At 37.4% G+C, this 21306-nt stretch overlaps 1 protein-coding gene across 8 annotated transcripts in view; it reads right to left on the reverse strand.

Moving 5' to 3' along the window:
* Positions 1–4154: 4154 nt before the first annotated feature.
* Positions 4155–21306, reverse strand: part of AFTPH (aftiphilin) — a 63933-nt gene continuing 46781 nt past the window's right edge. For 3 of the 8 annotated variants that reach the window (XM_089923099.1, XM_022597310.3, XM_089923100.1), the window contains 4 exons: positions 17626–17686; positions 16016–16099; positions 12011–12134; positions 4155–5294 (listed from right to left, as the gene is read on the reverse strand). In XM_089923099.1, coding sequence (XP_089779225.1) covers positions 5150–5294; positions 12011–12134; positions 16016–16099; positions 17626–17686 — 414 coding nt within the window. In that variant the 3' untranslated portion in view covers positions 4155–5149. The remainder of the gene's footprint in view (positions 5295–12010; positions 12135–16015; positions 16100–17625; positions 17687–21306) is intronic. The other 5 variants (XR_016395432.1, XM_022597311.3, XM_089923101.1 and 2 more) reach the window with 5 other exon arrangements.

A 21306-nucleotide genomic window follows, 5' to 3' on the forward strand; every position in this document is an offset into this window, starting at 1 on the left:
CTTTACTGTCAGGAAGACAATCGCTTTTCCCACCATCAGCCTTTTATCTGCATCATCAGCGATGGAGTACTGACCTGGATGAGTGATGATAATACAAAAGTATTTATTGAGTTCTTACTATGTGCCAGTGACTCTATGGATTATCCTCATTTAACCTCGCATCCCGAGTAGATGTCATTTTATCTCCTACTAGTTTTATCACCCTTATGCTTCTTTGGGAGCACTAGGGCACAGACATTATCAAGCTGGATGAGGGATTGGAGATCGTGTGTAGAAATGCTCAGGGTACCCACGAATTGCCACAGGCAGAGTGTGAGGGATTCGGCAAGGCTTCGCCTGTTCTTAGGATCCGTGGGCACGATAGAGAAACGTGGGTGTCACTGTGCTGGGAAGGTGTGTGCTGAGTCTTCCTGGCTCTCTGTGAGGGCAGTTGCAGGGATTTGTACTGGTCAACATCTGGGTCGGTGATCTGGATCATAAAGGTTATTTATCAATCTGTGGATGACAAAACTGAGGAAGGAGGGAGAGACTACATGCTAGATGGTACAATAAAGATTTGATGAGAGGGACAGGCTGAAGTGATCATCCAAAGCTAACAAAATAAAGTTGTAAAAGGACAAATGTAGAACTCTGTTTTCAGATCTAAAAACTCAAGTACACACGTAGATGATAGAGAAAATCTGGCTTGATGGCAGTTATGGGAGAAAAGGCTGTTTACACAATTTAAAGAGGCAACATTATTGCCCTATACAATAATGTAATTGTAGGCTAAATTTTTAAAATGTCTGAAATTAAATATGAGCCCCTTGCTAGTGATGAAGCAACATCTGACCCAGTCTCAGGAGTACATTTTTTTTTTTTTGTGGTACGCGGGCCTCTCACTGTTGTGGTCTCTCCCGTTGCAGAGCACAGGCTCTGGACACGCAGGCTCAGCGGCCATGGCTCATGGGCCCAGCCACTCCGCAGCATGTGGGATCTTCCCGGACCGGGGCACGAACCCGTGTCCCCTGCATCGGCAGGCGGACTCTCAACCACTGTACCACCAGGGAAGCCCCCTACTTTAGCTTTTGATTCTATAGATTCCAACCCCTCATTTTATGCATCAAGTACCTGTGACTTAGAAATGGGGTTTATCCAAGATCTTACAGCTGATTGGTGGCAGAGCTATACTTAGAACACACAACTCCTAGCTTAATCCGCTGCCCCTTCTACCTCACCAGGAGGCTCCCTACTTCCACCCATGATTTGTCTTAGCGTCTGTGCCCCTAGAAGGTCCCAGTAAACCTGAGCTGCCCCCTATTGATTCTTTCCCCCCTTGGAAAAGCACCACCAGGAAGGCAACAGATCCTGTTTGAGGCATTGCTGCAGCGTGAGACAACGATCCCAGATTTCATTTCACTGTGTATTACTTTAGCTCCATGAAATACTCTATGGACTGGGAAGTGAAAAACAGGAGTGACTCAGGCTTCCGGTTGTCCTACATGATCTGTTCTCTTCCTTCCTTACTACTAGAGTCCCTTTTAGATGGCCACCCAGAATAAAGGTATTCCCCAGTCTCTTTTGCAGCTAGATATGGCATTGCAACTAAGTTCTGGCCAATAGGTTGGAATTAGAGAGACTTATGGAAAGTGTCCGTAGCAGGAAGAAGCATGCCCTTCACCCATGATGGATGGAATGCAGACTTGGTGGCTGGACCCCCAGCAGCCACCGTGGACCATAAGCTAGAAACCACGTGTTGATAAGGGTGGAACAGCTTGCACCTCTGGAAGAGCTTGCATCTCTGATGAGCTTATGAAGCCTCTTTACCGGCCCCAGACTGTTTCCTCATGTTTTACAGGCAAGAGAAATAAACTAACGTTGAAGCCACCGTTAACCATCTTCCCTCAACTCTGTCATTGAATGTAAGAACAGCGTTATTTCATACATCACTAAGAAAAAGAAACCACTGCCAAATTAAACAGCTACCCCATCCAGCTAACCCATTCCAATTTCAGAGAAGTTCAAATGTAGCAAAAGGATGAGTCTTATTACATGAAACGCAGTATTTTTGGTTTTTGTTACTCATAGCCAAGCCTAATCCTGATTCAAGAAACATGAGGGAGCAAAAAGACAAGTTCTAAATAAAGAGCATGACAATCATGTAGAGGGAAGAACAAGTCTCTATAAAAGAATGACTCATAAAAATAGTAGTGACACATGACTCAATTTAGGGAAGTTTCTCCCATAACTTCACAGTCTGGCTTGAATTAACTGGGGAATTATGTATGGCTATTTGGATTTGGCCATAAAGTGAGATGAGACTCCAGGGGATGAGTGGGCTGGTTTTATGATGTCAAAGACCCAAAGGGGATTGCTAAGCCAGTCTCCATTGTGTGTGATTTGGTTTTAGGGTCTCTGACTCCTTGGTTTCTTCTCCCCAACTCTGCAGGGTCCTCCTGGCTGACTTTGAGAAGGACAAATGGGCAGCTGCTGCCAGAAACAGCTGATGACCAAGACAAGCTTGCGACCAACAGGCTCTCCCTTAGCTGAGATTCGCATGGAGATGCTCACGGCTCTTCCCGCACCAGCCCTGCTACTGCTTTCCAGTGTAATTTGAGCCTTGACCTGGTGCAAAGCTGAGCACTTTTGGTCCTCAGCACTAGAGCCCTGAACTTAAGCTATGACAACCCAGTATTAACTTACCTGAGTGATTAAAACATCAAAGGCCAATATGACACACGAAAGGGAAAGGGAAATCTGGCTTATTGAAAAGTGGTTATAAGATGGACTAGCCACTTTGTGTGTCATTAAAGCAGGGGCACTTTCATGAGAAATGTCCACTTGATTACTTTTAAATTATAACAGAATAACTTATTTTAATTGATCCTATCTCCTGTGACTGCTTCTTGAATCTACCGGGACACCAGGGGCCTTTATAGATTTTGCGGATTCTATGCTCTGGCTATCGTTTATTGACGGTCTCCTCATGTGATAAATGTTTTACATCTATTATTTAACACATCAACCCCACAGGTAGGTGGTATCATTCCCCCCCCCTTTTTTTTTTTTTTTGCGGTACGCGGGCCTCTCACCGTTGTGGCCTCTCCCGTTGCGGAGCACAGGCTCTGGACGCGCAGGCTCAGCGGCCATGGCTCACGGGCTCAGCCGCTCCGCGACATGTGGGATCCTCCCGGACCGGGGCATGAACCCGTGTCCCCTGCATCAGCAGGCAGACTCCCAACCACTGCGCAACCAGGGAAGCCCCTCATTCCCATTTTTAAAGATAATATAACTGTGGCTCAGACAAGGTTGATTAACTTTCTCATGGTATCACACACAGCTAATAAACGGGCTCTGAACCTAGGTGGATGAAGGCTACCATTATCATTTAGTTGTAATGGACTGCAGAAGCAGCCCTTTAAGCTTCAGTTACTGAAACATGTAAAGGTCTGCTGAGGAATACTTTTATCCTTCCATTCAGAAGGTCCACTGGGCACTGAAGACTTGTGACTATTCTGAAGGAAAGCCTTCTCTGGAAAAAAAAAAAAAAAAAAAAAGTTGGGGAAACGGCAGGAGATGGACTGGATAAGCATTCTTGCTCCAGGCCTTACTTAAATTACACTCAGGCAGCTGTTCCAATGGCCCGTGTAATAACCTGGCGACATAGGAATCTCTGTCAATGACAGAGGTGCAGAAGAGTTCCAATGGAACATTCCCACAGCCGATGAGGTGGACTGCTGCTGGGCTGATTGCCTGTTTTTACTGAAATACATCATGTGACTTTTTGCTGAAGCAACATCTAATCTAATAACAATATTTTAAAAGTGCTTTTAAGAAATTTTCTGCTCACCTTAATTTCATGCATATATTTCCTTGGGAAGAAAAAAAATTCCCTACAAATCCCTATTTAACTTTGCCAATTCTGATGAAGATATATTATAATGATCATGGGAATTTCTTGTATGATCTCATGTTCTACATAAAAACAGCTCAGCTACTTAAAGGGTTGATTCAAATTCTTATGGGTGAGAATCTCATTCTTCTTGGTTTTGATAAACTGGAAGCCCTACCAAATGATTTCTTCTGGATTGAAACACATTAAGATGAAATAAAACTTAACGTTCAAATTCATTACATTTTCCCTCAGATACCAAAGTACAGACACCAGGCTAAACTTCTTTTAAATTATTTTATTTTTGTGTAAGCTAAAAGGAAATTTACACACTGAAATCTCAAAAGACCTTGGGCATGCACGTTAACCTTGTTAGAGGTTCCTCTACATGTCTCTTTTTTTCCATAGGAATTTCCCCAAACATTTAAAACCCATAGTTTTTACTGTATATACAGCCTAAACCATAGCAATCTATGATTATGTCATTTTACACTGTGCAAAATCCTCAAAAAATAGTGGTATGATAGAACAAAACAATCAGTAACAAGTAAATTTCATGGTAAGACATTCATGTAATTTGGTCCTTCTCTAAACCAAACGGATTTAAAACAGACAGGCACAATCTCTTTAAACCCCTTCAATCAAGTTCTGACAATGATCCATACCCTAGAACAAAAGAGCAATCGATGAAAGTACCTTGCAAAAGGTCAAACAGCAACAGGCCAGACTGAAAAGATTAAACAAGAGCACAAAAATGGTAACAAAAGCCAGATCTGAAACAAACCCACCACACGTAAAATTAAAAAAAAAAAAAATTTAAACAGGGACTTGGAGCTTATTTATGAGAGCAAAAGTAATTCAGTGTATGATGTGAAAAATTAATAGGACAGTCAATGCAATCTGAAAAGACTGAAGGGGATTTCACAGACAGTGGAGATTTGACTTTTTAGTTTTCATTTTTTTATTTCAAAAGTTTTGTAAGAAGGACACCACCAGTGTATTTCACAAAGACATAAATGTATACACCCCAGCAACACAAAAAGAATAAATCTTCAAAAATGTTCACCCCGATTATTTACATTTGTTTCTAATATAAATTTAGGACTTCAGTATGTAAATAAATATACATTACTATGTATACCTTTCTAGTGCGGCTTACCAACAAATCAGCTGAACTTTAATTTTTTTTTTTTTTAATTAGAGCAGGTATGCTTTTGATGGTGGGGAAGGGCTGGAGGGAAGGAAAAGCAACTGAAACCGTCCAGTTCACATCAGTTATCAGTCTGCCTTCTCTTGGGAGCTTGTGGAAGGTGTCAAGGTGGTTGGGAACATCAACACCTTGGCATGCATGAACGTCAGGTCAGGAAGGCTGGCGATCACCTTGATGGCTTCTTCACTCAGGTGCTCTTCTCTTTTCGGTTTCCTGTTGACAAATGAAAAAAGAGATGTGTGTTAAAGTGACACTTGCTGTAGGTCAAACGGGAGAAAATCTACTCTCAAGGTAGACAGCAATCTGTGGGGACTTGAGTTATCTTTCCCTCTGCCAGTCCCTGAACCTCATAATACCTTTGTGTTGAGTGCTTCCTGTGCCAGAGGCCAAATCTCTTACAAAGATTCACACCGAATTTATGTATGTTCATTACAGTTAGGCAGGTACATAGACATTCACATGTACCTGTGCACAGCTCGCAGCTCTATTTAAGCTTAGAAGCATCTACCTAGGCATACTTTTAAAATGTTACTAGGGAACTCCCTGGTGGTCCAGTGGTTAGGATTCCGTGCTTCCACTGCAGGGGTCACGTGTCCGATCCCTGGTCGGGGAACAGAGATCCTGCATGCTGTGTGGCGCAGCCAAGAAAAAGTTACGAAGCAGAAATATAATGCTGAAGCCCTACTGGATTTCCCCCTCCCCACTGAGAAACTACCAAAGTTGCCTCAACATAAAGCAAAGTATGTCTGGCACGGTCCTTGTAAGTCATTTTAACCTCAGGCTTTCTTCAACCCCAAAGGGGAATTCCAAGACAGAAAGCCCTCAGCTCAAAAACACCCAGCCTCTGCCCCACTGGGATGCAGATAGATGGTAGGTCCAAAGGCCGCAGCACTAGGGCCAGCTACTCATGCCGAGAATGCACATGGGCAGGAAGGACTCAGGGAGAGGGGAAATCTCGAAATCTGTTGGGTCCTATAGATGAAATGCCCCTAATATAAGAAGTGATCAGCGTGGCGACACAGAGAGGAAGAGCTCCTGCTGACCCGGGTCTTCCCAGCAGGTGAGCCACAGAAAATGCCAATTGAGCCTCGAATGTGGCTCAAATTGAGCACATGATTGTAATCCAATCTTTATGTTTTCTAGGATGTTAAATATACTGAAAGATAGCTGCAGTCATAATGATATTAATTTTAGATCAAAGTAATTTAAAATTGTTGACTCTAAAAGGCCCAATCCTCTTTTACAGTAAATGATAGTTGGTACTCTATTAGCTGCGACACAAGTTATTCTTCCACCTAAGTATTTTCTTTGTCCTTGGGATGAGGTGCAGGAGGTCAGGAGATGAAACAAGAAAGAAAAGATAGATGCAGGTCTTTGTTTTATACCTGGACTTTTCTGTTGTTACCACATTTAAGTTCAGGCTGAAATAAAAAGATTTTACGAAAAGACTGAAAAATCAAACATCAGACTTTTAGGACCAAAGTTCTTCAATATGGGGGTCAGCTTCAGGCACACTGAAACCATCAGTAGATCAACTCAGAAGAATGGAATAGCACTCCAAATTTTTTCCGATTAAAATCTACATTTTTAATTGCACTTAAATCATGGTAAAACTATTAAGTGGATGGTTGATGGGAAGTTGCCTATCTGCATCATTCCAAAATAAAACCAGATAGTTCACTTTTTAGTCTCAAAGTGAAAAACTGGAAGACTACACGGGAAAGGGCAGCCTCTCACCATGGTCAATCTTAGCATCACTCACGATGGGGTCAACCAGACATTATGTGTCGTCTGATGCGATACAACACCTATGATATATTCCAGCCAAAAGGTTTTACCTGAATCCATCAAACCTTTAGATATAATGTCCAGTTTACAGGAAATAAGGGGAATAGAGAAATATTTGAAAACTACTTGAAGGAAGCAAATGGACAAATCCAGAGATTGGGACGTTCTGCAGGACAAGTGGACCGATCTTTTCAACAAGCTAGCGTTAATAAACTGAAAAGCAAACAGAAGGGATGGGGGTAGATATACTAGGTTAAAAGTGACTTAGCCATAGCAGCTAGGTACAATAGTCCTAGATTGGATGCTGATTTGGAGAAAGCAGAGAGAAAGGACATTGTTGGGGAATTTGAATACATATAGCCTGGGTATTAGATGAAATGAAAATTTACTGAAATCAGTAGATGGAGACCACTGACTGCAAGGGAAGGCTCAATTCCGTATAGACTATAAAATCTCCTTTTTGGTTAAAACAACACTCATATGGGTATATTTGCAAAGATAAAGATCTGAAAGAATATGCACTAAGGAGTTATAGTGATCTGACTGGTAAGAATGTGATACTTTCATGAAAAAATTTTTGTCTATTTTCTAACTTTCTACTCTTACTGCTTCTGTAAAGATAAAAAATTATTAAAAACAGTAACCAGTAAAATTGCACCTAAACGGACTTCTCGTTTGTGGAGTGCAGTTGGGGTGTGGGGAAGGAGAACAAAGAAGTTGTTTTCACCCAAGGAATGGTTGGTAAATATTATTCTAGAGTTTCTACCAATTGCCTTATTTCAGAGACACTACTTGAAGGCTGTCTGAAGTTGTATTTAAAAATAAGAAAAAGTTTACGTAGTTCATAGTTATCTGTAGTTGCTATGCACTGATGTGATCTAGTTTTCTTAGAATATAAGAAAGAAGAAAATGCTTGAGGGGAATTTGAAAATAAAAAGTTACATCATGACCTTTCCTTGAAGCCAAAGGCAGTGACCTAATTTTGATTTATACTCTTCCTAGTTAAGATTTATCCTTTTGGCCAATGCAGTACAATTAAGAGTTCAGAAATAAACCCATACATTTATGGTTAAACTGATTTTCAACAAGAGGGAAATGGGGCAAGAACAGTCTTTTTAACAACCAGTGCTGGTACAACTGGATATCCACGTGCAAAAGAATGAAGATGGACCCCTACCTTACACCATATTCAAAAATTAATTCAAAATACATCAAAGGTCTAAATATAAGAGTTGAAACTTTAAAACTCTTAAAAGAAAACCTAGATGTAACCCTTCCTGACCTTGAAGTAGGCAATGGTTTCTTAGATATGACACCTAAGGCAGAAGCAATGAAATATATATGTACATATTTATGTACCCATATATGTATATCTATATATAGAGATATATACACATATACGCATGTATATAGGGCTTCATCAAAATTAAGAAACTTTTGTGTTTCACAGGACACTACCAAGAAAGTGAAAAAACAGCCTGCAGAATGAGATAAAATATTTGCAAATCCTGTATCTGATAAAGGTCTAGCATGCAGAATATGTAAAGAGTTCTTAACAACAACAACAACTTCCCTAAAGAAGAGATACAAGTGGTCAATAAGCACCTGAAAAACTGCTCAATATCACTGGCCATCAGGGAAATGTAAATCAAAATGACAATGAGATATCACTTCATACCCATTGGGATGACTATAACCAAAAGACAGTAACAAGCCTTGTGAGAATGTGGTGACATTGGAACCCTCAAACTTTATTGGTGGAAATGCAAAATGGGGCCACTGCTTTGGAAAACAGTTTGGTAGTTCTTCAAAAAATTAAACAATGTTACCACGTGACCCAGAAGTTCCACTCCCAAGAAAATTGAAAGCATTTGTCCACACAAAAACTTGTACATGAATGTTCATGGCAGCATTACTCATAACAGTCAAAAAGTGAAAACAACCCAAATGTCCATTAATTGATTAGTGGGATAAGCAAAATGTGGTATAGCCACACAATGGAATAGTATGCAGCCATAAAAAAGGAACAGAAACTGCCAATACATGCAACAACTTGGCTGAGCTTGAAAACATTATGCTAACTGAAAGAAGCCAGACACAAAAGGCTATACAATGTGTTATTCTGTTAGTTATGAAATAATCAGAATACGCAAATCCATAGAGATAGAAGGCAGATTAATAGCTGCCAAGGGCTGGGAAAACTGGCATATAGGGAGTGACTGCTAATGGGTACGGGGTTTCTTTCGGGGATGATAAAAATCTTCTGGAATTAGATAGTGATGTTCTGGAGGAATTAGATAGTAATGTTCTGGAATTAGCGGTAATGGTTGCACAACCTTGCGAATATACTAAAAGCCACTGAATTGTACACTTGACATGGGTGAATTTCATGGCATGTGAATTATATCTCAATTAAAAGGTCAAAAAAAGAAAAGAAAAAACCATGCATGCCTTTTGGCAACTAGTCCTCTGGCCTGTATAATCTTCAGTTAGAGGTCTGTGGCTACTAACTAGCTGGCTACCCACTGATTAAGATTAGGAAGTAATTTTTCTCTGTATTAGAAAAGGTAAGCAAGAAGATGGAACTATTTTAAAACTGACAACTTGCATTTCTTTAAAATAAGAAGTCACTTTCACAACCTATGTTTAGAAAGTGAAGAGCACATGTACTTTCTCTTACATATGCAAAGGTATTTGGAAAAGAGTATGGGATGTTGTTTGTTACATGGCAAATTTCCTCTACCTAGACCACTGTTTCTTAACCTTTTCTTCCCCTACAGTTCCTCAGTGCTTTTTCACTCCATCTTCTGTGTATTGACAAAAGCCAAGATTTTGCTGAGGTGTACCCTTTAAATTTTATTTTATTCAAAAACAAAAACAAAAAATGAAGCAAAAGCCAAAAACAACAAAGATGCTTAAAATTCCTTTGGAATTATGCCACCCCACCTTTCTCTCCCTTGTACAACTGGGAATCACTCATGGGGGCACTTTACAGTATTACCTTCTAATTATAAGACTTGTGAATATTTGCACTTCTCACCACTTTCAAATAGTTAATTCCTCCAAAGAGAAAACACAAAGTTGACAACTTGTTTTCTTTGCAATTTATTTTGTTTTAAATGTGAAGCTGGACAGGTACCAGAGACTAATTCAATGCAGTTACAAAACTGACCCCAGGATACACACTATAGTTTCAGTTCATTCCATAATAATACAGAATAAGAGAAAAAAATGAAAATAACTTAAAGTGGTAGGAGTTGGAAGAGTGCCCTAGTGTACAGAATGTTTTAAGGGTGAGTTGAAAAGTTAGGAGAGCAAGCAAGTTAACAATGTGGCTTAGAGCTCCTCCTACTGGCACAAAGAATGAATTCTCACCACCGGGACTTTGAACACTACTACAGTTCACTCAGTGAGACTGCAGAGGGAAAAAGGTGAGGAAACACAAGGACTGTCCTTAGAAAAAGTTGTCCAAAAAGTAGCAGGAGAAAGCCCAAACGATAAAAGTGTCAGTTTTTTGTTTGTCTGTTTTAAAAGTCATTAGCTTTTGGTTAACATATATAGAAAAAATGGATGAGAAATCTGTATAAGGAGAACATTAATTTGAAAATATGATTTATTTGGAAAGAGAAATTAGAAAGCAAGCAAAAAATCCACACTAGCTTCACTTACAAGCAAGTTCACTTAATAGGAGGCTTTAACAGCGCCAGGTAGTGTTACTACAAAGAAAGAGGGGTGATAAGAACAAGGGAGAGAATCTGTGGCTAAACAAGAACGTGCAGACTACAAATCCATTCCCGGGAAAAGTTCAGGGTAGCCTTAATTATAAAACAAATAATAATGGATTTTCATGATTATAAATATGAATTGTATTAGTAATAATAAATATCTGTTGAATGGGTACTTAAGCACAAACACAGTTTTAAAGGCGATGTGATAATTCAAGCCAAAGTTTTAAGACAGGTAAGCATTTATTATTTGCAAGGAAAACACTGCTTTATTAAATGGATGTTTTTCTACAGAAGAACTGATTTAAAAGATAAATCTGAGTTTGATGTGTGAGTAGAATGTATTTAAACAGGGGAAAAAGCTAGAATATCTCTGCCTAACTGGGCAAAAACAGGTAAATATTTTCACTTTAAAGTGCTGATGAATGACAGATTTGGTACAGCAGAGTTGGTATGCCAATCAACCAGTATTTGCTCTTGCAGTAGTGACTTCCTGGTTCATAATGCTTACCTTCTTATTAGAAACTGCCTTATTCTTATGGCTAACATGTCAAAGCAATGGATTATTCCAGTGCTTAATTATGTAAAACTAAAGGTTTCCTGAATCCTGCACACAACGCCCACATGACATTCCTGTATCTGAGATAACTGCTTTTCTAAAGGCCCTGCCCCTGAAGGGCTCCCAGAAAGCCCCTTAAAAGCAAGGCTTCGGGCTTCCCTGGTGGCGCAGTGGCTGAGAGTCCGCCTGCCGATGCAGGGGACATGGGTTCGTGCCCTGGTCCGGGAGGATCCCACATGCCGCGGAGCAGCTGGGCCCGTGAGCCATGGCCGCTGAGCCTGTGCGTCCAGAGCCTGTGCTCCGCAACGGGAGAGGCCACAACAGTGAGAGGCCCGCATACCGCAAAAAAAAAAAAAAGCAAGGCTTCACGACTCAAATCAGAGGTGCTACACATTAGCGAAAATTCAGAAAATAAAACAGTGGCCATTCCCTACTCTCTCTTAGCCCAGAGGTGAAAGGATCAGCCTAGGTGACTCTGGGAGTGTGAAACTGGGTTCTCAAAGATGATCATCTCAGTAGTTATGAAAGAAAAGGGGGAGCATTTCTGTAATGGCTTCATGCTCTCAATTCTTTTATCAGATTCTTCTCTACAAAGTTGGGTGTAGGGGTAGGGAAGGAGAGAAAACGACATCTGTCAGCCCTTTCCAGTCTCTCATGAAATAGCTCCGCTCTAGTAAATCCATAATTAAACATAATTTGATACTATTTTCTGGAATTAGGCATCTATTGGTTTTATAAATGTAAAGTGAATTTTAATATAATATATTGAAATACTGCCAACTTATGTGCTTTCCCATCTGGGCTACTTTGTTTAACACAGAATTCAAAATTAGGGTGTAATGAGCACTAGCTTTTACCTGGTAGATGTGCTTGTCTTCTCTACTGTGGACATGAGTCTCGCAAATGCATCAGTCACTTTGAGGCTTGAGGTGGAGATTTCCAGCTTAGAAGTTGTTAACTCATACAACTCTGGATCCACACCTTATAGTATAAAATGATAGTCAGTGATGGCAAGCTGCAATGGGTACTCAGCCACAATCCAAGATGCAAAAGGCAATTACTCTGTAAACATCTGAGTCTTTATAAGCACAGCACATCTTTAGAACACTGTAATATTGCATTTAGTTTTTAAATTATAAATTCCACTCTTCGGAGTTTTTATAAAGTAGGAAAATACTCTTAAAATTCCACTCTGGTATAAATATAGCCTTAATTAATCTAACGTTTATATAGACGATACCATCAAAATACTTCTAAAAAATTCTATCTGCTATAGAAAACTCCCTAAATTTTGTATTTGTTTGTGAAATGAAGGTTATCAATGTTTTATAAATAGAATGCACATGATTTGTTACATAATATGACACCTCAATTTTTAAACTGACTGATTTAACCTCATTTTTTGAACCTCCCTTTTCCCTTACCTCCCTGACCATTTATCCTCCATTATTTTCATCCATATCCCCAAAGTTGTAAGTTAATATAAAGTCTCAGATACAGTAAATAATTTGGTTAGTTTAAATATATTCTGACTATCCGAGGACATGAAATATTACCCAAAGTATCAAATTATTACTAAAGAAAAGTTATATACCGCATTGTTCTTTCTTCAGGTAAGAAGTGGGGAGGGTAAAATATTTTCAGAAAAAGTGGATAAAAGTACTACTTTTGAACAAAATGAAAATTGTCTCAAGGGTTTTACTTCTACTGTCTCATAGCTGAGTCTAGTGGCTAACAGTTCAAATATCTTGTTAGAAAAATTCAAAACAAAGCAGAGTTAGAGAATTAGATTTATTGTAAAATCTATTAAAATCCTTCCCATCTGACTTCATTAAAATATACATACATATTTTAAAACTTCTCTTGAATATTAATTTATATCAAATATGATGACTACAAAAAACAAGGAACAATTAAGTATTTTCAACTCAAGCTAAGCGTTGGAAAATAAAGATAATCAGATAAAAAAATTTTAATCCTACACTCTTTGGTTTTAGCAAATTCAGTAGTTTCAGGGTATAATAGAAAAGCAGACTGTAAGTACAAATGTCTTATAGCTTCATCAATTTCTACTTATTATTTCTAAAAAAGCCCTAAGACCCGTAGATAAAATTATATATACATGTACCATATCGATATTAACAAACAAGTTTCCTCCTTTAGGATATTTCTAGGTTAAGAAAAAAAATCAGGAACTGCCTTCTATTAACCAACTTTGTAGCTGACTAGCAGATGTAAACACAGATCTCAGATGTTTACAGAAATCATACTAGCACAAGCGGCTTCCACAGTTACCATGTCCAACAAGGGAGGAAGGCTATAGAAAATGTTTGTTGACTCTCCGAAGTTTTTAGTATTTCATTAAGGTACAGTTTCAAAATATAATTTAAAAGGCCCTTTCTTTGTATTTCTATAATAAGTATTAAGGTTGCAATTAAAATGTAAAAATTTACAGATGCCTGTAAAGGGACCAGATGAACCCAAAGCACCTCCTTCCTCCACTATGAAAGGTTAGATTCCAAGTAACCACAAAATTTAAGCAGATGGTGAATGCACAATGCAGAGTAAACAATTGCATTCTGACTGGCAACAGGAAAGTGCTAGTAAAAATTTAGTTGGGTTTATAGAATACTGACAACTTGGCCGTCAAACAGTGAAGTGGGAGATTTTTTAAAAAACCCTTCAACCTCCCCCAACCCCCCAAAACCATTATCACCAAAAAAAGTACTATGGCTATATTTTATACTTTCAAAAACAAGACAACTACTTACTCTATACAAAAAACTGGAGAGTAATTTTTTAATGGAAGAGTTTTTTTTTTTAACAGAACCTTAATGAGGCATAGTTTAGTTACATAAATAAAGCTAGCCAACCAAGTTCTATGCCAACCTCCTAAGTCTCAAACACAAAATAATTAAATAACCGCAAGCTAAGACAAAATGACTTTCCCAGAAACAAGTCAGAAAAAGTGCAAGCAAGTGGTGAAATGGAATACTCAGAAAAGTGTTGACACCTGTAGCTTGATGGTAAGTTTTAACAAAACCCAATAGCAGTAAAACAAGCCAAAGCAAATTTATAGTAATCAGGTTTACACAGCAGCTAGAGTGTATTAATGAAAATACGGAAGGAAAATATTTAAAACGTTCCAAAGTAATGAGGACCGCCATTGACCATGCTGATTTCATTTCCATTACAGCTCTAAGCTTCTGAAACTGCTTGCTCTTCTCAAAGCTGTGTATGTATACTGAGCCTGGTTTATCAGGTCATTTCTGTACTTCTTTATATGGTCAGATGATTTGTGCTCTTATGGGTGATTTTTAACTGAGTTTGAAATGTAACCAAAAATTAAATTTAAACCAGGTTTTTAGACACCCAAAAATAGTGACCTCATTTAAATTATGATACATTCCATGACAAAACAAAGCTGAGAGCAAATTAGAAATACGAGCTCTGTAATTCATTCTTGGGATTATAGTAATAAGGAAACTGATACACAAGTTTTTGGGTTTCTTCCCCCCATTAAGTATTAAAAACTAATTAGCTCACCCAGGTCATTTCATAGCTCACATGTATTTAGAAGTAATTTAAATAGTGAAATATTTTGAAGTCAAAACCAGACACATTAGTTTTTCGTATGCTTGTAAAATCTTGGAAACAATGAAAATGATAACCAGGGGATTAGATTTGCGGAATCCAGTCATTCTACGAAACGGCCTTGGAATGTCCTTATAGCACGATCAGATTTCCATAACCAGCTCTTGGAGAAGGGCATTCTGGGTCCCAGGTTCACCCTTAGCTGATTGTCTTATCTCCCCCATTTCCCATCATGGCTCCTAAATTGCTAGAAGTGGGCGGCAGGGTTATCTAGCTGAACAAAACCAGCAGATTCTCAGGAACCAGGCTGGCTGTCTAACTGATCCTAGTGGGGACTGAGAGGGACCCTCCCTATGCATTCTGGGCATCAGCATCTATACAGCACCTCAACAGCCATCTGGTATCAATGGGCATGATTACCAGATCACAAGTTGGGATGACAGGGAGTCATTAAAATCATATTAAATAAAATGTAAACATAAAAATGCCATTATATTTTAATCGTTTATTCAGTTAGAAAATGACAAAGTACATTAGGCCTTTGGTCAATGAACTGAACTTTTGCCAGGCTGAACATTAATTTAACAGGCACTCCAGTAAGTTTTAATTTCTAGCTTTTAGTATCTCATAGCAATTATTTTCTATTATTATCTTTAACATTTTTTTTTCCTCCATGGAAAACAGTAAACTTTCTATTCAAGAGCTACATAAAAACAGTAATAATTCTATGTGGGACTATAGAACTAAGTGCTAGACTCCAACATTTTGGAACCTAATTATACATTTAGCAGCACTAATGAACAACTAATTGAATGCTAGAATTTGTAAAAGGTTCTATTATCACAGACACTATAATGTAAAGTCACCTTTGTGTACTAAAATATTCTTATATCTCTAAATTTGTATTTTTTCAAATGGCTTTGTAGAATATGCTTTAAAAATAAGCATATAAAATATCACATTTTCTATTTACAGGGGGAAAAAAAACCCCTGCCTTTAACTGTGTAAGGACATTAGGGCTGTTTTATATCTAGAAACTACTTTCAGCTCTGAATATTATACTCTGACAAAGCTTTCCTTAAAATACGTTTCACATAAGTCATTTGTTATAGTTACACTACTAGAAAATAACAGTAGATAGATGAAAGAAAAGTAGTAGACATTATAGAGAATACAATCTACTTGTTTCCTTGTTTATAGGAAAGTCAAGTGATGTGGTCATGCTTTTAGTAAATAAACTAGAATTATGGCTTTAACACTCTGCTGACCTGGGATTGTGGTGCTGCTGCTAGAGCTACTGTCATCCACGGGCCCAAAGAAATCAAGGTTCAGAAGAGTGGAACCTCCACTAGCTTGAAATTCAGTGACCGTGTTGGTAGGCAGCCACACAGAAGGTAAGCCAAGGGAGGAGGGGTTATGTGTAAAAAGGGGTAAGACACACACTTGAACATGCAGGTTATAATTAGTAGTCATTACATATTTTTAAATCAACATTAAAACAATGTGTACAGTATTAGTTTTTCACTGCTAAGGACATTTCTAAAGTAACAATTTAATTCAATGTACATTTTCTCATGTACAACGTAAATAATTTGACACTTAGTAAGGTTTTAGTTAGGAGTTCGGTTCTTTCAATTGAAACTTGAAGCCATACCAGGAAGACCAAGGGGAAAGTATACCCGTTAAAGGGAAACAATACTTTAATCTCAACCCAACATTAAATCACTGTACATGCCCAAATAAATCTTTTATGTTAGTAGTGTTGGTTTCTAATTAATGCTTTTTAAAAGTGACAAAGTTGTCAGTTTCAGGACAGGCACCAATACATTAACTTAGTTTAAAATAAAATAACGTAATAAGGAATGTCATAACTGCCCTACCCTGATGTGCAACCTCAAGCTGTACTGTTCCCCTTTAACTCTGAAACAGTAATCAGAAATAGTATACATTTTTAAAGAAGTTGTTTGTTAATAAAAAGCATGATGATTTGACTGAATAAGACACCAGACAACAGCAGAAGGTGCATCCAGGCTTTCCTTCAGCACGGATATTCAATTGGATGCTTTCCAGATATCCTGGGATCCCCCACTCTAAGGCAAAGCTGACAGAATAGCAGGTGTTTTAGACCATGGCTCAAACAACTTATGAAGTATAAGGAGTAAGAGTAATTATACCTCAGAGTCCAATTAAAACTTGTGATGTCAACACACAGGAAAACTAGCATTTTGTATTACTTAAAAACCCCACCTTATTGGAATCAGTTAATCCTTTTTCAGGATTTTCTTTTAAAGCCATAAGTGAAACCAATTATTTCTGGAACTACCTACTAGTATTTTGAGATAAGTTTTAGAAAAGGATCATGAAAATCATTCGTTTTTCCTTTGCATATAAGTGCACTATAAAATATTATTAAATCTGAAAACTACTTTGAGTCAATAAATATGGATCTGTTTGCACATTGTTTTTGGTTAAATTATTGTGCTTTGTGCTTTAAAGCAGCCTCTACACACAAGACTTTGCATCCAAGAAAATTCCATGAACTAAGACTACAAAAAAAAATTTCAAGTAAATTGGTCTTACCTAAAATATCATTTAAACTGCCTAGATATTTGTGAAAAATAAGGAAGCTTGTTTTTGTCTTGAGATAAAGAAACTAAAATTTTATCTGGCTACTAGTACCTATATATGGACATTAATACTGTTAATACTAGTAACAGCTGGTTTCTTGAGCAATCACTATTAAGAAAGAAAGCCTGAATTTCCAAAGATAAGAAGTTATGTTCAAACAAAAAAGGAAGTCAGCAGAGAGAAGTCTGTCTGAACTTTGTAGCTTTCTTAACTCTAGCTCTGGTGCTAGAGGCTCTACGGAGAGACGTACCATCTAAAGGGTTAGTAAGGCCACTGCTACTCCAGTCAAACTGGACGGGTGGTAGAGACTCCTAGAGTTGAAAACCAAAAAATCAAAATTAATCAGTATAGGTTGTAGCAACATAAAGAATCCTTAAAAATAAAACGAAACACTATTATAGCAAGATCATTAGGCAATAAGATACCTAAAGACAAAATTGGGATAATTTACAATTTCAGAAGGTTATCTACAAATATTAACACAAACTGAAATTGCAAAATTTATAAACAGTACAGCTTGTTGACATTAAAAATGTTGTATCTGAGAAATGGAATTATCTTTACATTTTCAAACAGAAATTTATGGACTGATCCTATGTCAAGATTTCAATCCATTCTCAAATCATGATTTAAACTGCTGGCTTGATTACAATAAAAATATTTAAAAACATCACTGATTTTTTTTTTCACTAAAGAGTTATCCACTTTATTTTAAATGACTATCCACTTAAAATTTCTTAATAGATAATATAATGCAATAGAGAAGGTACCACTGAAAGTGAGGCAATTTGGGTTATTAAAGACTAAGTAACTACTGTATAAACATGTATGGTTAATTTAGTTGGTTTCCTTATATATAAAAATTTAAAAAAATTAATAATCTTCTTTAATTTAGAAATTACTTATAATCAATATTAGAATTTAATTTTTAAAATAATGTACTGAAAAGTATACGCAGAACTCATTTGAGTATTCTAGGTTTTAAAATTCTGTTAACTACCAAACACATAAAGATAAAATGAGCAAATGATACATAGAAGATGGAAGGTAGTACAAAACATTTAAAAATGATCACTGCTTTATTTTAAGAATATTCTTGACAAGAAAAAAAAATGCCTTTTTTTCATTTTCTTGTTTTATTTTGAGGGTGGTGTTGGCAACAATTATTGAAATAACCTGTGTTTTATTAGACTCTTACTATCAACATGTTGCCATCTTTTTTTTTCTATATTGCTCACCACCATGCTTTACTGTAAGGTAGGCACTTATTAAAACTTTATAATCGGGACTTCCCTGGTGGTGCAGTGGTTATTAACCTGCCTGCCAATGCAGGGGACACGGGTTCGAGCCCTGGCTTGGGAGGATCCCACATGCCGCGGAGCAACACGCGCACCTTAGCAAAGAGTAGCCCCTGCTTGCCGTAACTAGAGAGAGCCCACACGCAGCAACAAAGACCCAACGCAGCCAAAAATAAATGAATAAAATATAAAAAAATAAATTAAAAAAACAACAACTTTATAATCATTTTTTCTGTGTAGACAAAGACATTGTTCCCTGTAGGAAGGGAACATGAATCGGCTATTTTTGAAAGTTCAATCCCATGACATTATAATACAATTGCTTTGATAACCAATTATAGGCATGTTACTATAAGCACTTAGTCTCCCCCATATAAGTCGGACCTGGAGGTGGAGGGGCTAGGTATAAACAAAATAAAACACTAACATTAGTGGTTGCCAGGGGTGAGAGAGAGTTGTGGGAGCTGGAGTGGGGTGGGGCGGGGGCTTGGCTGTGGAAATGGAAGAAATGCTGTATGCTGACTGTGGAGGTAGTCACACACATGGAAAGATGACATAGAACCACACACACATATTGCACAAATGTCAGATTCTTGGTTTTGATATTGTACTATGATTATGTAAGATGTAATCATGGGGGAAACTGGTGAAGACACAAGGCACCTCTTCCGTACTACCTTTGCAACTTCCTGTGAATCTATAATTATTTCAAATAAAATTTTAAAAAATCCTGGTGAAAATCTAGTTTATAACCTACCTGCAAGACCGATAAATAACATTTAGAAAAGATTTTCTTTAGCTGATCTCAAAAACAAACAAAAAGCTCTAGGCATTCCAACAGATTCAACTTATATTATTCTACTTCTAGATCAGAAACACCTTTAGAACTATTCAACACTGACTGGATGGACCAAACCCAGATTTACATAATAACAAAGTTTCTGGGTATATGGAGCAAAGGTCTTTCATTAACATGTTTTACCTAAATGATGTCAAGTAGCTGGATGTTTTGAAATATTTCAGTGATTTTCTGGAATTTTAGCTTCTCACAGAGGTGTATGGCATTTTGAAGACACAGCCAATATTATAATAATGAGGTGCTAAATCATGAATCAAAATTTAGTGGAAAAGAGAAAGATGAAAAACAGATACCTAAATAATTATAGGCTAACTAAGGCACAGACAAGTAGGCAACTTAAAGAGAAAGCACTGGAATGAAACATTTTCAAACAACTTTAAGTAATGTGGCATGAATGATTAATTCAGAGACAAAAGAAAGGAGACAAGGTCATAATAAAAAGAGGGGGAAAGAAAAGACTAGAGACAGGAGACTCTGGCTCTAGTCCTAGCTATAGCACTGATGTGTGCTTTTGGGTAAATCACTTAGTCTTTCCAAATATGTTTTTCTAAGTGTAAAAAGAGAGTACAGTGCTAGATAGTCATTTTTTCTTTCTTCTATCTCTAAAACTCTGATTCACAACTGAAATAGCAACATAAAGTAGCCTAAGAAAAGAAGTTTGCTAGTGGTGACTAGCTGGATAACTGATAGCCAGAGAGCTGACTTTACTCAGCAGTGAATAAAGTATGGTTAAAGTACTGATCTTAGAGGGGAATCAATGGCACCGTGAATGGTGTGACCTTGAAATTCAGTGGATAAAGATGCAAACGAGAACAACAAAAAGTATCACTACTGCTTTTTACCTATAAACTGTTTTTTCAGGTAACAGTATCTTTTAAAAAAACATTAACAGTTGTTAGTAAAATATTAAATTCCTAAACAAGAGATGCAATGGCTATAAGACTGATGAGTACAAACTGATGTGGAAGATAAAAATTCAATGGGTACCAAACTGAAATAGAAAAGACAGGCCAAAAAGAATGCAGTCATAATGAGAATTATACAACTATGCTAAGTTTGAAAGTCACTGTTCAATGATGCCAAAACATAAGAGGAAGGTCTGCTATACGCTTTGGGCGGGGGCACGGGGAAATTTAGATATTGAACAGGTCTTTCCTGACACATTTTGCTAAGCTTCTAGCACTAATGGCTATGGCTGTTTAATCTGAAAATTATCACTAGGAGAAAGACTGCATGGCAAAAATGTTAAGTGAAAAATATACACATGTTTATATAATGTATATATAATATATACATTGCATGCCAAAGAATAGTGGTAAGAAATATCACTTTATATAGAGAATCTTTACAATGCATTTCAGATGTTTGTTAAGTATCTTAACCTGAATCAGAAGTATGGAGCCAAGCAAAGGTCATGCAATCTAGTGATGGAGGTTAGGCATCTCAGCACAAAATTCTGATACGCATGCTGAAATCTTCAATTTGAATGTTAGAATGCAGACCTACACAGGCTCAAGTCAATTCAGAAATAAGTTTGAATTTCCACTGGGAAATATTATTTTCACTGGTTTCCCAAAAGCCTAAAAACTAAAGCCAGTGAGGATCACAAATTACCATAAAAAAGTACAGAATAAACTTGTTAATTCATTATTTATATGTGTATTTTTTAAAAAGACAAATGTGTGCATGAAACAGAATAAAAGGACATATTTGCTTAAAAAGAGCTTTTAAAAAATATAAGTAGCAAGAGACCAAGTTCCATCTTCCAGCAAAA

The sequence above is a fragment of the Delphinapterus leucas genome, chromosome 13 (assembly GCF_059928025.1).
Source record: "Delphinapterus leucas isolate spDelLeu-1000000601 "Yukka" chromosome 13, BTC_Dleu_Yukka2, whole genome shotgun sequence".
Lineage (NCBI taxonomy): Eukaryota > Metazoa > Chordata > Mammalia > Artiodactyla > Monodontidae > Delphinapterus > Delphinapterus leucas.